Source organism: Tiliqua scincoides, chromosome 4, assembly GCF_035046505.1.
Source record: "Tiliqua scincoides isolate rTilSci1 chromosome 4, rTilSci1.hap2, whole genome shotgun sequence".
Taxonomy (NCBI): domain Eukaryota; kingdom Metazoa; phylum Chordata; class Lepidosauria; order Squamata; family Scincidae; genus Tiliqua; species Tiliqua scincoides.
In genome coordinates, this window is record NC_089824.1 from 17241986 (window position 1) to 17259525 (window position 17540).

General features: G+C 45.3%; 2 protein-coding genes across 2 annotated transcripts in view; one reads left to right on the plus strand and one right to left on the minus strand.

Moving 5' to 3' along the window:
- Nucleotides 1–8879: 8879 nt before the first annotated feature.
- UTP23 (UTP23 small subunit processome component) lies at nucleotides 8880–14502 on the minus strand. Its single transcript, XM_066626066.1, has 3 exons — nucleotides 14277–14502; nucleotides 11725–11899; nucleotides 8880–9348 (listed from the first exon to the last, which is right to left on the minus strand). Exons 1-3 carry the CDS (start codon nucleotides 14462–14464, stop codon nucleotides 8956–8958), a joined length of 756 nt encoding a protein of 251 aa, XP_066482163.1. The 5' UTR covers nucleotides 14465–14502; the 3' UTR covers nucleotides 8880–8955.
- A 1090-nt stretch (nucleotides 14503–15592) lies between these two features.
- EIF3H (eukaryotic translation initiation factor 3 subunit H) overlaps nucleotides 15593–17540 on the plus strand; it is a 66478-nt gene continuing 64530 nt past the window's right edge. Inside the window, exon 1 of the mRNA XM_066624872.1 lies at nucleotides 15593–15739. Coding sequence (XP_066480969.1) covers nucleotides 15623–15739 — 117 coding nt within the window. The 5' untranslated portion in view covers nucleotides 15593–15622. The remainder of the gene's footprint in view (nucleotides 15740–17540) is intronic.

Genomic DNA, 17540 nt, shown 5'->3' on the forward strand with positions numbered 1-17540 from the left:
TAACTTACATTTATCAAACAATCTTTTGTAAGTATGAATGGATCCCCAGCTACCTTTACAGCTTGTACAAAAGCTGTTATTTTCCAATAATGCACACTCCTAGAACACGGAGTAGCTTTACAAATGACCTCCAATTTGGTTTTACTGTTTTAAAGAAGGCTTTACAGTTAAGATCAGGCCAATACCAGCATCATGTGGTGATTATATTGATGGTAGATAATGTTAACAAAATTACACTAAAGGTTTTGGTTTTAAATGTTGGCACTTTTGTGAAATGATTCTCTTCTGGGACTGAGATTTCAGTGTATGCCCAAGTGTAAAATTATGTGAATGTTTTAAAATTTGCAACAAGTTTTAATAATCCTTGAGAAAGTTAATTGTATTGTATAAAATAGTTACTGCAGCTTTATTTTTGACATGATGTGCCTGTACAACCATATTTCCCCCTTTGTACAAAGAGACATTGTAGATAACTTGAATGTTTAATTATAGAGAAGGTTGTTAGTTTCTTGTTAAGGTTTGTTAGTCTGGTTTTTGTTGCTTTTCAAGGGTAATATCTTGAAAATAGTTGCTGTTATGTATAACTTTTCTAATAAAAGTTGTGTTATAAGCTATTGCATATTGATGCTACTATCTTGTGTGCATTGGAGGCGGCTTTGTTACAGGAAATTTCTGTCCCCTAACTGAGGCAAATTTTATTTTAAAGATGTGTACCCTGCTTTTTGCTCTGAAAGATGATGATGATGATGATGATGATAATAATACAGGTATTTATATACCGCCTTTCTTGGTCTTTATTCAAGACTTTATTCAAGGCGGTTTACATAGGCAGGCTGATTAAATCCCCGTAGGGATTTTTACAATTGAAAGAAGGTTCTGTCTTTCAAGAACCACAACAGTCCAGATGTTTCACTCTGATCTGGTTTCACATTCTGGCCTCCATCCTCCCACGCTCAGAGCAGATGGAATAGCTTGGCTTCAGCTTGTCAGCTGCTTCAAGGTCGCACGGTGCCAGTGGCCTCAAACTGGCGACCTTGTGGATGTTATCTTCAGGCAAATGGGGGCTCTACCCTCTAGACCAGACCTCCTGCCCAAGAAAGTTCCCCAAGGTGACTTGCAATACAATATTCAGAGTGGAGCAGCTAAACAAGATGTGGGGAGGAAGCATGTTGGTGCTTCTCCCCAGCAGTCTGCTGTTCCTGCATGATCTTAAGAGTCTCTGGTGACCTGGGGGGGAGCAGTTCCTCCAAAAGAAGTCTTTGTATCAAGTTCCCTAAACTTTATTAATGCCTCCGTCATAATTGTGGCACTTGTCAAAACTGAGACTGGTCTTGTCACCACTAGAACTTTAAGAAATACAGACTAACAAGGAAAAAGTTTTACTAAATAAGGGTTTATGATCTGTAAGTCATTGCAGGAGAGAAACTTTGCTGCTTTCATTCATTCCCTACCTTTATTCCCAAATAAGTGGATCCCAAAGTGGTGTCCATAGTGAATCCTGAGCTGTCTTCCATCCAGAAATGAACAGGACCCCAACCTGCTTTGTTTCAGCAAGGCTGCTGTATCATGTGTCTTCAGATCATGCTGGGGCCTATTACCTTGGAACTAAGTTTTGCAAGTGATTTGTTTGGTGTGCTGTGCTTCTGAGTTGCCACAGTAGTTAAGCCAGACCACTTGACACTTCTTATAGAAGGCAAATGTAAGGGGATGACCTTTTTTGTAAAGACCGCTTTAGACCTACACCAGTTGGACACCCTGCAATTTTAAGCTCAGTTGTATTTTTTGTTACATCAGTTTACCTATTGCATACAATTAACAACCTTGCATGCAATTAGCCAACTTCCTTGAATGAACAGGAAGGAATTCAATAACAAAGGCTAACAGAGTAAGAAGAGGGGCCAGGTGGAAGGAAATGGTGATATAAAGCAAAGTGCTTATCACTCTCCAGAGGTGGCAGAAGTCAGATGAGAGCGGAGGGGCTTCAAGCTGCTCCATGCTGCTCAGGGAATGGGGTGGGGATCTGGCATAACTGCTGGGCCCCAGCCCTGCCTCCCAGACATAGACCAGATAAAACTTTGTCCGTGCAACACTGCAGGACATTCACTAGCCTCATTTTCAAGGATCAGGATGCTTGATGTCCATTTTTTTAAAATGAACTTTTTGCTTGCTTTAAAAATGCATTTCTGGGCTCTGTCTTGACAAAGCAGCCTTGGATATCAAATCCCACCAAGATTTAAAAGGCACTGAACTACTACATCTGCTTGTGTTACCAAAGGTAATTTAAATGGTAGACAAATTCCAGAATCTCAATTTTTGACTTCAGAAGTTTCTGATGAATCAATTCAGAAAAGACTAGCAATAGTTTAGAAGTGAGACTGCTCTGGATCTTCCCTGTACAAAAAGTCAATGTTCCTCTAAAAACTATGTAAGAAGGCGGATTATGTTGTCTTGAAGACTTACCAAGCTTGAAATGAGTGTAGGAAATCCCTAAGCACTAAATTACAGCATCTGCCAGGAGCAATCCCAGCTTGCAAAGACAGCCTGTTCTCCCTAGTGTGAATGAGAATGCAAAAGGCAGAGATACTGCTGTCTCTTTTGGTCCGCTGATGTCTGTAATTACATTGAGTGACTGGATAGCCTGACAGATACACTAAAACTAAATGCAGATGCTTTGGAAACTGTGGTTTTAAAGAGGGATCAAGGCCAATCTGCAATGAAGCTGAAGCTGTACTAACCCCATTTTCATAAATGTCTGATCTAAAGCAGGACATGAAGCTTATTGAATGGTACAGCCTATGTTGGCTTTTTATGCGAGTTCTATTAAGGACCATTTAGTGCATATCTGCTGTTCTCAATTTTTGTGAATGCAGCCATGATTGGTGTATAACCTTTCTCTTGCCCCCTGTTCAAAGGGGTTGTTTCGAGCTTAGGCTTTTGGCACAAGGTAAGTCTGGCAGATAGGAATCCCTGCTGAAGGCTATGTTATGATGGGCAAAACGCCAGGGAATGAAGATTTAAGAGTGTAATTTTCTGTTGACTTGATAGGCAGCTCATCTTTATCTACAAGCCATTGTGATTTCCTTTGAACATGGAAGAGGAAAAATCTCACATTACACACTCTTCTTTTTAATGCTTCCAAGCAGATTGCTTTAATGTTAAACAAGACTTAATTTGTGCCAGAACTCAGCCCCAAGATCTGTTTTTAATACTGGATTCAAATCTTCTGATCTATGAAATAGTAATAATGAGAAGTGGCTCTCCGTTGGTGCGTGTTCTGGATGAAGTGGAGATCCATTATGAATGGCCAATGTGTTTACCTTATGTATCTTTGGAGCTTCGCATAGAAATGCTGGAGACTCTCATGCATTTTGTGGCCCTTTGGCTGTCTGTCTCTTTTTGTACTTTGGGTGGGAGCATGCATTGTAAATTGCTCACCCACAGGGTCTCTCTGTTCGTGCATAGAAAGCTTCAGCTGCATAAATCGGTTGGTGTCTCAAAGGCTATTGGACTTGAGCGCAGTACTTTTCTAATAGCAACCAGTTTTAAGTAATTTTGTAAACCATTTAAAAAGTGCAGTGAACCCTTGACTTAACAGAATAGCAGAATAATAGGGGTGAAGGGATATCTGCTGAAAGCCCATTAAGTCTGAATGCATTTATGACAATACACATGTTCTTGTGCAAAAGACACGACTAGTTTTAAAGAAGCAGACAAAGTCCATTAAATTGAGCGTTCACTATAACTTTATGGTTATATCTGTAGTCATCGCTTTTTAGAAGCTTCCTATTCTGCAGTTTATTCATTTAACCAGCTGTTCTGTACAGGGGGGTGGGTGGGCAACAACCTTAGTTAAAGAGTACTAACCTATCTTTCAAGTGCATACTCTCTTGTTTGAAATGTGGCTCCTATTCTCCCCATCCTTGAAACGGGTGGTTTAAACATTGTGTTTTAACTCTTAGAGCCCATTGCTAAAGTGCAGTTAGTTTTGCAAAGACTATTTTTAGTTGAATCAGACAAACCATCAGCTTTAGAAGCAACAGGGAAGTGAGTCTTTCCAAACAGTTTTCTCTCTTTTAAGGAAAAGAGAATGGTTTTCAGGCCTATGCAACCATTTACATGTTATGTCAAACAGCAATTTGAAATCCAAAGCATTACCATGTGAAGCAACTTTCAGAAAAAAAAATTGGGTTGTGAGCAAGGTCTATGTTTTGAAGTATAGAATTTGATCATCTTTTTTTCCTCTTGTCCCCTATTTACTCCCATTGTTTTGATTAAACAAATTTCCTGTGCAACCTTGATTGTGCAACCTCCTGATTTTAGAAATGGGCTGACAGATGCAAGGGAGGGCATCAGGATGCAGGTCTGGCTGTCTTGTGTGCTCCCTGGGGCATTTGGTGGGCCACTGTGAGATACAGGAAGCTGGACTAGATGGGCCTATGGCCTGATCCAGTGAGGCTGTTCTTATGTTCTTAAACCTATCTAGTCATTTAACCTAAAGAGCAAGTAACTGTCTCCCACAGCCACGGGACGGTCTAAGAAATGGTCTTGGACATATGCGATTGTTTGGAGATGTTTGTGTGAGAAACAAAGTAGGAAACTTGGGCTGGTAGTTGACAGACTCACAGCTAGGTGAAGTCTTGTACCAAGGCCTTCCTCACAGTTCAGTTGGCAGCTAAAATCTACCAGACAGGTATGATGGGCGTGTTTCATGTGTGATTTGATATAATCAGAAGGAAGGGAGAAGCACTGATTCCTGGAGGTAAATGTGTCCTCCTCAGTGCTCCCCTGGAGATCATTATGGTCTTAGATAAAGTGGATAATAAACCCATGTCAGTCTGGCTTTGGGTCTTGTTTGATACAGAAACTACCCCGGTATCTTGGATGGTGTTCTTTGCCATGAATTTTATGGTGGCAGTGCACCTCTATGATTCTACTGGACCTCTTGGCAACTTTTGATACCACTGACCCTGGCTTCTTCCTGGGCTGCTGCAGAAGATTGTTGACTGGGCAGCATATTGTTTGGCCTGGAACTAGTATATCTTAAGGGAAGGCTTCAGAACTCCCCAAAGCAGCAGTTCTCAAACTGTAGGTTCAGGACTACCAGTGGATTGTGACCCAATTTTTGGTGGTTTGTGAAACTGACAGGGCAGATTACGCTATGTGCACCAAGGGTTAAACAAACAACAATTTGGGGCGGGCACTACTGCCCAATCACTATTATAGTCACACCCATTGGCATCTATAAATCAGACAGCAGCCTCTAGTGCCTCTAAAATATTTGAAAACCACTGCCCTAAAGGTTCACTTAGGCTGCAATCCTATCCACACTTTCCTTGGAGTCAGTCCTACTGACTATAATGGGACTTACTTCTGAGTAGACATGCCTAGGATTGGGCTTTCAATGTTTAATTTCTATGTGAAACCATTGGGGGAAATTATCCAGCTGATGCAAAATATTGCAGCTAGATTTCTTAAGGGAGCCTCAGTGGGTGAGCATTTGATGCCATTCCATGGAAGGTACACTAACTGCCCATTTGTTTCCAGGTCCAATTCAAGGAGCCAACTCTTATTTTTCAAGCTGTGTATGGATTAGGCTGCCTCAAGACCACCTGCTGCCAATTATAACTACCTACCCATTAAGATAATCAGAAGAGACCTTTGGACTAGATGGGCTTATGGCCTGATCCAGAGGGGCTCTTCTTATATTCTCCATGTAAGGAGATATGCATGTGGGGAAGAGCATTCCCTGTGGTGACCCTCCCCAGAGTTGGAATGCTTTATAAAAGAGGTGGTACTACTTTCAAACAGCTGCTGCAACGCCCCCTCCCCCCACTTGTTTCACAAAGGGTTTTGGACTGTGACTATTACAGAAGCCTGCTGCTCTGTCCAAATGGATTTGTTCTGTTAGTTTTTATGTATTTTAGTGACTTTATCATTACCTGCTCAAGGATATGGTGAAGGGCATTATATAAATACAAACAATAAATAAGCCTATCTATATGGGTCTCTTAAACACACACAGGGAAAAACGTTGTGATCTTTAATCCTACAATGCAGCTTTTTTCTGTTTTAGAATCCTGTGGGGGCGTTGTCCTCTCTAATTTTGCTGTTAAGTCTCAATCAAGACCACCCCTTGAAGCAATCAGTTTCATTTTCCCTTGTGGCTGCCACTTCTCCATAAGACAGGGCTCCCAAAGAGCTGACTGTTGAGATTATATGAACTGCCTCTAGCTACTGTAGTCAGAAGCAAGCATATTTAAAAACCATATCTAACCCTGCTAACTGGTAAAGAGGCGCTTTTTCAAGTGGGTGCTCCTCTTTTATTTAGCAGGGGGAGAGTAACTGGCCCACCTCACCCCAGCAGTGTCTTTTCTAGTGGCTATCTGCTGGTGTTGCATCTTTTTAGATTGTGAGCCCTTTTGGGATAGGGAGCCATTAGATATTTGATTTTCTCTGTAAACCGCTTTGTGAACTTTTTGTTGAAAAGCAGTATATAAGTACTGTTGTTGTTGTTGTTAAAAACTCTTACTCCAGTTCATAGAAATGGTATATTGATCTGACCCCTGGATTTGAAAACTGCATGGACAGGCTGCAGTGACAATTTCAACAAGCTAGCTCAGGGAGGTTGCTCTGATCTTCAGCGACTTTATTATCTTCTCTTTAGGATATCAAGAACCTTGGGATAATTACTTTCATAATCTAATGTCAATGCAGAAGACAAACATCACTGTCGTATTAGGTCTCTCTCTGCACAAGACTTCCTCCTGTGGCCATAGTTGAATCTTACAGCTGAACTTCTAAGGTCCAAGGAATGGTTGGCAACCTTCAGTCTCGAAAGACTATGGTATAAGCCTACAGCACCTGAAGGTCCAAGGAATATGCAAAGGAAAATATACATAGGATCAGGTGCAAGGCCCTTTTCCCAGAGAGGTCTTACAACTAGGATACAACAGGTGTGGCTGCAGCTCCATATGGTACTGCCACACTGTGTAAGGCAGAGTGCTTGCTGGTTACAGCACCACAGCATAAATACAAAATGCTAGATCCATAGGATTTTTCCAGCGCTGCACCAGCCTGCAGTCTCTTTTGAATGGAGCATGATGCTCATTCCACAAACAAGTACATGGATTAGGTGCTGCTTTACACCTGGGGATAATGAAGACAGACAATTATAAATAGAAAAGTACTGTTCTACTCCTTAAGGGAACAAAGATACGGTTGAAAGCACATGGGGCATTTTCCTGAGGATCTCAGAAGCCAGATGGGTAGTTCAATAAGATTTTAAAGTGATTCAAGGGGGAATTCATATAGACCCCAGGACAGATGGGGCCTAACTACACAGAAGACAGGAGTAAGTCCAGCAGTCATAATCCTGACCTTCCCCTCAATGCAGTCATCTGCACACATTCCAAGCATCTTAACAGGACCACTGCTTCCAAGTTTTTGCAATTATTTTGGTATGTGTCTTTTGACTTTCTGCAGTAAATTAGTACTGTGGCTTATGTCCTGGCTATACAGAGCCTATTAATCACTAGGGCCTTTTTTTTTTTTTTTTGTGCTGAGACACCAAATTATACATATAGAATTTTCCCCAAGATTTTCATCCTGGCTCCAGGATTTGTCATTCAGCATTACAAATGGTCTTTCAAGAGAGCTGTTCTGGTCTGGAGCCTAACTGAAGCAGGAGTTGATAATAAGGAGAGATAGAGGCTGCCAAGTTAAAGGGCTTATCAATTTCAGATTGTGTCATTAAATAAATTGGATCTGGAACAGAAATACAATTAATTTCTTGGGGATTACACATTTGATAGCACGTTCAAAATTAATCTTCAATAGCAGAAATAGTTGAATGCTTCACAGTATGTTACTTTAAGCAAAGATTTAATGGAAATATCCATTATGCCAAAATTTTATAGCACAACCCACACTAAAGCACTGGGTTCAATGGGAGAGTAAATACATGCCAGTTTTCCTTCTTAAAATCAGTGGGACTTGGGTTAGATTGTGCCTGTATTCCTTTTTACTGTTCTTTGAAGCTGTGTATCTAGGCTATGTATGCAACAGACTGAGGGCCTAATCCTGTCCAACTTTCCAACACTGGTGCAGCTGCAATGTGGCCTTGAGGTAAGGAAACAAATGTTTCTATACCTTGATGAGGCCTCTGTGACAGACCCACCTTGATGAGGCCTCTGTGACAGACCCACCATCACAGGATGCAGTGCACTCCCCACAGGCATGGCTGCACTGGCAAATTGGGCCCAGAGGTGGTTGCACTCCAGACTGCATAGGATACCTCTTTTCAATTTTCCCCACATTAATTTTTTTAAAAAAGGCACATTCTCCTTGCAAGTCAAAAACTAGCACATTAGGACAAATGTTCTAGCTCAATTGGTTATGCTTGTTTCGGTAATTACTGGAAGGTTTTAACATTAGAAACACAATATGCAATTCCCTCTCCTACCATCCGAGGTGGTGCAGTTTACCCTACCAATTTAGCAGTCGTGTGTAGACCAAGCTCTACTAGGACCTGTTGCTGCATTTGCTAGCAAGTACCCAAAGCAGCTTTTATTCATCTAGGACTTGGAGAAGGAGGAAGGGCCGCCCAAGCAGAATGCCTGATGAGAAAACACTCTGTGCCATTGTCTTCCATTAGGGAGGAGGGTAACCCCCTCAAGCCTGGTGAGTGCTGCATTGTGCTGCACAATTTGTTTGTTCTTACTGCGCAGCTGTGTGGTGCTTAATGGGCCAAGTCTGCCTTCACCCACTTCCACACACTTTTAAACAAATCTCTCCAAAATGAGATCCAAACTAGTGGCAGCAGGGGAAAGAAAGAGCTCCCCCTATACAAGTATAACATGCACAGATCAATCAGATTTTTTTTAAAAAGGAAATACATTTTATTTTGTCACTGGTTTAATTGGAAGACACAGTCTGCAGCCGCAGTTCAGGTGATTGTCATGTTTCTACATTCTGTGGTGCTAACTGCACAGCCCCAGTTATAGCTTCCAGTTTTCTTTTCTTACGCTTCCTAGTCCCCTTTTTCTTAGTTGCTGAAAGCTGTGGGGTCTCTTGTGTTTTCTTCTTTTTCTTCAGACAGCTAAGAGGATTTGGGCCACCAGCCTTTTTCCGTTTCCTTTTTCTGGCCTCTGAGGTCTTCACTAGGTTGTGTTCTTCTTTGAGCTGTGCAATGCTCAGTTTCTGATGCTCTGGAATAAGTTGCTGTGTCTGCATTGCTTGAGCCGAGGCTATGGATTTGCCAGAAGGCTTGTCCAACACCATAGTGTTCTGAATTATAAAAAGAAGAGGCACTCCAGCCCTTTTCTTCACTTTTGTTGCCAGCTCCTGGTCCTATCAAAATAGGAAACAAAACAAAGATCTATCTCAGCCATTTTCAACCACTGTGCCCTGGCACACTGGTGTGCTGCGAGTGGTCCACAGGAGTGCCACAGGAATTTGGGGGAAGGTCAATTATTAACAGGGCCAATGGGAGATGTGAGCCCCCATTGGCAGCATGGTGTTCCTTGTCAATTGTCAAAAACCTGGTGGTGTGCCTTGACCATTTTAGTGCCTTGTCAATGTGCCATGAGATGTAAAAGGTTGAAAATCACTGCTCTATCTGAAGACAACCCTGGTTTTGTAGAGATGCTCCATATAGGAAGAGTATGAACTAAGCAGGTAAATAACACTGCTAAGTATTAGGGAACCCCAATTTCTTCTCTCAGTTGCTTACTTTACTAAATTTGTTGTTCAGAGATACAGCAGTCAATTGGCTTACTACTCTGTAAAAAAAAGAAAAAAGAGCTAAAATGTAAGGTTACAACTAACCTTACAAAATGCTCCAATACTAAGAGATTGTTCAGATTCAGATGTATAATTTCCAATCCTGCAAATCATCTGGAGGAGCAGGAATTAGTACAGAGCCTCCAATGCAAGCTATAGCTTACCTGTTCAGATGCAAGGTCAAACCATGGTTTGCTCAAACTAGAAAGTTACCCATTAATCCATTTTTGCCCAGCCCAGAGGTGTACACGTGGTACAAACAAGGCTTTTTGCCTAGTCCTCCAAACCATAGCTTGAAGATCAAAAATGTTACATCTTAACACTAGGAATTAAAGTTCCCTCTGCCAGTTGCCCCCTCTTTAGATTCTCATTACGTCCTATAAATCTCCAATCTCTAGTCCCTTTTCCACTTCATCCCTCTAATAGACTGTAAATCTTCCATTTGAGACTGCATCACTTCTGTACTGGGCACTATATCGTTTTATATAAAAAACAGTTTCCTAACATTCTGTCACACTTCAGTACTATCAAGAAACAGAACCAAGTGTGGAAGCTGTACAGATAAAAGCAGTCTTGATTGCAAATAATTTCCATTACATTCCAGGAGACAAAATAAAAGGATCGCAATCAGCGAAGGTGTGGAAACAAGCCTGCCTGCTCTACCCACTCAACCGAGTCATAACTTCTCAGAGCACCTCTCAGCTGCTGAGCTGCGAAGTGATGCAAAGTGGAAGCATCACTGCCCATGTGATAATTGGGCTCTCCTATACCTGGAAAATATGATCAAGATTTGCATATTTTTCTCTACTGTCATTTGAAGCTAATGAATTACACTGGCGTTCCTCGCTCTCTTGTTGCCTGGAAGCAAGGAATGCCAGTGTTGTCGTCCGTCCGTCCCCGCCTCACCAGGAAGTAATTGCAATGATGTCACTGCAGTTACTTCCAGTTAGCCACCCTTTTTCACTTTTCTGAAAGCAAAGGCAGCAGGTGCCAGCTTCCTTTGCTTAAAAAAAGGGGGGGGCAGTCATATGGAGTAGCATCAGGGGGGGCATAAAACTAATTGAGTTACTAGACAAGAACAAAGGGCTTATTTCTGACCATCACCTGTTTATGGTATCACTCTGCTTAATGACATCACTTCTGGCCCTCAAGGAAGCTATGAATGGTATTTGGTCCACTGTATGAAATGGGTTTGATATCCCTGCATTAAATAGATCCCTGGACTGGTTTAAATCCCATGCTTGCTGTGAACTCCCTACTTCCAATATGGAAATAATACTACTTATCTACAGTACAGGGTTGTAAGGAGTACCAACATAATGTGTGTGAACTACACTGAACACTCAAAGCTTCGTGGTATTGAATATCAACCTGGGATAAGGCAGAAGTGGTGAAATGCCTCAAATCCACCACTACTTCCGCACACAGAGCTACATGTCCCCAACTCTCCCCCTTCTGATCTTCTCCAACCTGCCAGCATGGCACTACTCCAATCCCCAATGCTTTAGCCACTGCTATGCAGCTGTCTCCTGATCTAGAAACTGAAGGGTATCATACATTATTTGAACACCCTCTCCCCAAATATCACACACCTTTGTCAAACATCACATTAATACACAAAGACCCTGTTTCTGTGACTTCTGGAATGCTTGCTGCAGGAAGGCTGCAATCCTACGTACTTATTTTTAGTAAGACTTTACTTAAATTCCTTTGAACTCAAAGAGATTTAGATACTGAGTAAACATGCTTGCATATACTCTTGTGTACTGTTGGAGCTGCACAAACCAAGCATAATGTCTGTAAACTAAAGATTCCTTGCAACCACACTAAAAACAAAGCTGATCTTGCCTACTCAAATCTCATATCACCAACTGGCCAGATGCCAAGCAATGAAGGAGGAAAATAGGCACTTTAGGCACATAAATGGAAGAGAAAAGACATCACCTGTGTAGCAATGAAGTAATGGTGTGGATTGCCACCTTCGACCATGGACAACAGGCAGGCTGAGCCACTCACTGGATCTTTGAAGTGTGAACAGCTCCGAGCCTGAAATCGCTGTGCAATTAGTTTTGCACCATACAATTCCTTTCCCAAGGATTCTAGCTCCTTAAGGACACATCTAAAGGAAAACGAGATGATAATAGCAAAGAGTGTTATCTGAAGAAAAAAAAATGGGAAAGGAATTTAAATTTTAAACAAGAGGTCAAATTATATCAAATTAATTCACAGGCTGCAGTTATAGGTATACATACCTGGGAGTAAGCACCACTGAATTCCAAGTAACATACATAGGCTTTTCTCTTATTTTGTGCATGTACTGAATACCTGCTTTCCCATCTATAGCAACAAAAGCAGCTTACAACTATCACTACAGTTAAATATGGGGGTTGGTGAACCATGTTGCCATGGAACTTCATGGGAAAAAAAGCAGAGCGCAGCGCAGGTGATAACTAAATAAGCTGCTTTGAGTACACAGTAACATAGAAAAGCACAATATAAATTGAAAGATTGCAGTGAACAACAATCCATGCAGCTGGCTCAGTGGGCCTTCATCCATAGAAGCTTTTGCCACAATAAATCTGTTGCAGCAAAAAGTGTGTGGGGGGGGAGGTCCTTAATGACTGCCCACCCTTTTGAATTTGTGTGTGTGTTTTGCACACACAAGAAAAAAAGGCAGCCAGCAAGAGATCATGAACAGCAACATGATGCATATTTGTGAACACAAGAAGTTGCTTTCTTTGGAGTCAGGCCATTGGTCTAGTGGGCTCAGCACTACCAGCTCTGGCTGGCAGCAGCACTCAAATTTTTTTTCTCTGCTCTACTAGGAGAGGCTAAGGATTCAACTTTGGCATGCCATGCAATATTCTATGAAGCCCCCAGCAAGGAGGGCCAGCTGGCCCACCATCCCTGGTCCTTCCAACCAGGGCCCATGAGATGATGTTACAGGGGATCATTTGTACCCAGGCCCAAGGACAAAACGCAGGCCCACGAGCCAAAGGAGGGGCCCCAGAAATTTCCTTGGAACTTACATTTTCCTCTCTCACCTGAACATGTTGTCTGTGTGGGATGCTGGGGGGGCTACCATGGATGTGAGGTAGCATTAGCTGCAAGCCATTGGGCTGACACTCCTTTACAGTGTCAAATCTGGGACGAAACTGGCCTGCTGCAGTAGTTCTCTGGCTTGTGGTTCCGCTTACCATGAAGGAGTGTATAGGAGCTCGGGAATATAGCTGCAGGGCTGCAGAAGTATGTTCTGGTACACACAGTACACTTTCTGCTCTAGTGTGAGCCTAAATACAGTGATGCTAATTTTCTGTTTTATATTTAGAAAATTTTAGAGAGACTTAGGAGTGGTGTTTGGTGTTCTATATTACTGTATCTAGCTGCCAACACTATTCAGGCAGGTAGACCTGGGCACTTCATTAACATAAGAAGAGCCCTGCTGGATCAGGCCAAAGGGCCATCTAATCCAGCTTCCAGTATCTTCACAGTGGCCACCAAATGTCCCATGCCAGGGAGCACACAAGACAACCTGCATCCTGGTGCTCTCCCTTTCATCTGGCACTCTGAGGCAGCCTACTTCTAAAATCAGGAGGTTGCACATACCCAACACGGTTTGTAACCTGTGATGAACTTTTCCACCAGAAATCTTTCCAATCCACTTTCAAAGGCATCTAGGCCAGACACCATCACCACACCCTTTGGCAAGGTGTTCCACAGACTAATTACATGCACAAACCTATCATAGCTTGTAACTTGTGATGGACTTTTCCACCAGAAATCTTTCCAATCCCCTTTCAGAGGCACCCAGGCCAGATGCAAGGTGTTCCAGCTTATAACCTTATAGTGGGTGCTCCTTTTTTTAGCAGGGGGAGAGTAACTGGCCCACCTCACCCCAGCACTGTCTGTTCTAGTGGCTGTCTGCTGGTATTCATTTGCATCTTTTTAGATTGTGAGCCCTTCTGGGACAGGGAGCCATTTAGTTATTTGATTTTTCTCTGTAAATCGCTTTGTGAACTTTTAGTTGAAAAGCGGTATATAAATACTGTTAATAATAACCTGTGATAGCCTTTTCCTCCAGAAATGTGTCCAATGCCCTTTTAAAGGCACCCCAGTCAGATGCCATCACGATATCCAGTGGCAAGGAGTTCCACAGACTAATTACACGCACCTATGCAGCACGGCTTGTAACCTGTGATGGACTTTTCCTCCATCAGTCTGCCCAATCCCTTTCAAAGGCACCCCGGCCAGATGCCATCACCACACCTTGTGGCAAGGAGTTCCACAGACTAACTACATGCACCTACCCAGCATGGCTTGTAACCTGTGATGGGCTTTTCCTCCATCAATCTGCCCAATCCCCTTTCAAAGGCACCCAAGGCAGACGCCTCACCGCATCCAGTGGCAAGGAGTTTCACGGCCCCCCACACCGGGGAGCCCAGCAGACCCGGGCTGCGCAGACTTCCCGCCCGCTCGCCCCGCCTCCAGCCGCTCACCGCGTGGTGCAGAGCTGCGTGGCGCCGGCCAGGTACCCGGGCAGCTGCTCGCGGATCTGGATCTTGTTGCGCAGCGCCGCCTGGCAGAAGGTGCCGTCCAGCAGCACCTGGAAGGGCTCGCGGAAGCCGAAGCTGTGCCGGTAGAAGCCCAGCGTCTTCTTGGCCTGCTTCTGCCGCCGGATCTTCATCGCGCCGCCCTGCCGGAGGAGCCGCCGCGCGGCACGCAGCGCCTGGGAGGAGGCGGGCTGGTAGCGCCGGGGCTCCTCCCGCCAGGGACACGCGCAGCGCACCGGCTGCAGCCCCGCCCGCGCTCTCCTGGGAGGAAGCCCCACTGCCAAGAACGGGACCGCGGCTGGGCCCAGGGGCTGCAGTCTCCCCGCACACTTTCCTGGGAGCAAGCCCCACCGACTGCAGTGGGTCTTACTTCTGAGTAGACACGCACCAGCCCTTATCACACAATCTCTCCCTCGCCACCGCCTTACCCTGCAGACAAGCTGAAATGAAGCCTCCTTGGAGCCACTTCGAGCGGGTGTTGGGAGGACAGGCCAAAGAAAACGCTTCTGTAGCCAGGACGCGATTGGTCTGTGGAACCTCTTGCCACAGGACGTCTGGCCTGGATGCCTTTAGGACGGTTTTCTGGAGGAAAAACCCATCACAGGTTACAAGCTATGATGGGTAGGTGCATGTAGTTAGTCTGTGGAACTCCTTGCCACAGGGTGTGGTGGCAAGTAGCTGGCAACCTCAGCATGCCAAGGGAGAGCACTAGAATGCAAGTCCCTTGTCCTGTGTGCTTGCAGAGGCATCTGGTGGGCCCCTGTGAGAGGAGGAGGCTGGACCAGAGGGCCTTGCCTGATGCAGGGGCTCTGCTTATGTTCTTATATTCACTGCCCTCTGTAAGAAAGTCCGAGGCTGCAACCCTGCACACACTTAGTGGGGGGGGGGGGCCAAGAGCCTAAGCCTGTGTCTGTCTCCTCAGAGGTCACTCCCATTCTAGTCAATGGGGCTGACTCCTAGGTAAGTGTGGACTGGATGGCAGCCCTGGGAGTAAGCCCCACTGGAGTGAATGGGCCTGGCTTCTGAGTAGACCTTCCTAGAACGGGGCTCTAGACTTGGTCCAGCACAGCCTTTTCGAAGGACTGCGGGGGGGGGGGGTGTCACAAAGTGCCCTCCAGAGAGCAGCAGAGGGGGGACGAGGCACAGCAGGAGGCGCTGCCTTTGCAAGCACCAGGGCGGAACCTTCCTTCCGAGCCCGTGTTTCCCGTTCCGCCCGGAAGCCGCGGCCGCGGACCGCTTCCGGTGCGCCGCTGTTTCCTGTCCGGGCGGTGCGTGCGCTCCCTCTCTCGGCAATGGCGTCTCGGAAGGAGAGTGGCGGCGCAGGGGCTTCGTCCGCGAGTGGCGGCAAGGCCAAGGCCAAGGCCTCTCCGGGGGACTCCGCCGTCAAGCAAGTGCAGATCGACGGCCTGGTGAGCGCGGGGGAGGGGGCTGGCTGGTCCCCATCACTTGCCTTGCTCAGTCATGGGGGGGAAGGGACAGGCTGTTCCCTCCCCTGCTGCTCTGCGCGCCCCAGCAGCCCCCCACACCCTCAGAACCTCACACCACACATCTCCAACACCACACCCCCCAATTCCCCACATCACACACTCCACACCATGCACACCCCCCACACTACACACGCACACTCCAAGCCCCAGTATTCCACATCACACATACCCCACACCATGCACACTCCACACACCACCACCAGCACACATACACCCCCACACCTTCAGAACCACACACCACGCATCTCCAGTACCCCCCACAGAAGTATCACACACTTCACACCCCCCACACATCTCTAACACCACACCCCAATACTCCACATCACACACACACCCCCAGCACCCCTCACCACACCTCTTCAACTCCACACACCCCAATACTCCACATCACACACTTTGTACCTTGCACACACACCCCACACCACACCCTCAACGCTCCCAGTACACCACACCACACACACTCCATCCCAATACAACCACACAACCCCCACACCATTCACACTCCACACACCAACAACACCACGCACCACACACACCCCAATACCCCACATCACACACCATACATGCCCCTATACCCCACATCACCACCACACCCCAATGCCCCACATCACACAAATACCCCCCACACCACATGCACCACACACCGCGTACACACCCCACATCATGTGCACTGCACATACCTCAGTGCCCCACATCACACACCACACATGCCCCAATACCCCACATCACCACCATACCACACACCACATACACACATCCCAATACCCCACATCACACACCACCCACAGCCCCAATACCATTACACACACCATGCACCCCAACACTACACACACTCCCATGCCCCACATCACATACCACACACACAGTCTGCCCCCCCCCAACACCTCCCTGCAACTTGTATTTGGAAATGCACCTAAGAACATAAGTATAGCCCTGCTGAATCAGGCCAAAGGCCCATCTAGTCCAGCTTCCTGTGTCTCACAGTGGCCCACCAAATGCTCCAGGGAGCACACAAGACAGCAAGAGACCTGCATCCTGGTGTCCTCCCTTGCATCTGGCATTCTGACATGTCTCACTTCTGAGACTGGAAGGAATATACAGACTTCATGACTAGTAATGGCCAGTTATAAACTTGCCCTTCTCGAAGTTGTCAGATCCTCTGTGCTCATGGCCATCCCCATGTCTAGTGGTTACAAATGCCATGTGCTGTGTGAAGAAGTACTTGAATGGCAATATGTAAATATTCTGAATAGCACTTCCTTTCTCCCAGACTCGGGGCCCAATCCTATCAGTTTTCCAGTGATGATGCAGCCATGCCAATGGGGCATACTGCATCCTGTGGTGGGGGGACAGTCACAGAGTCCTTCTCAAGGTAAGGGAATGTTTGTTCTCTCACCTGAGGGCTGCCTTGTGGCTGCATCTGCACTGGAAAGTTGGATAGGATTGTGCCCTAAATGTCCTGCCACTCAGTTTCATTGAATGACCACTGGTTTGAGTGTTCTAGGAAAAGAAGAAAAACTTCCCTTTCTTCACACCATACATAGTTTTATAAGTCTTGCACATTTCTCCCCCCACCCATCATATCTTTTTTCCAAGCTAAAAAATATAGCCTTTCTTCATAAGGAAGGTGATCCAGCCTGTTGGTTACTCAAGTTTACCTCTTTTGCGCCTCTTCCAGCTCTACAGTATCCTTTTTGAGATGTGAAGGTCAGAATAGTGCATA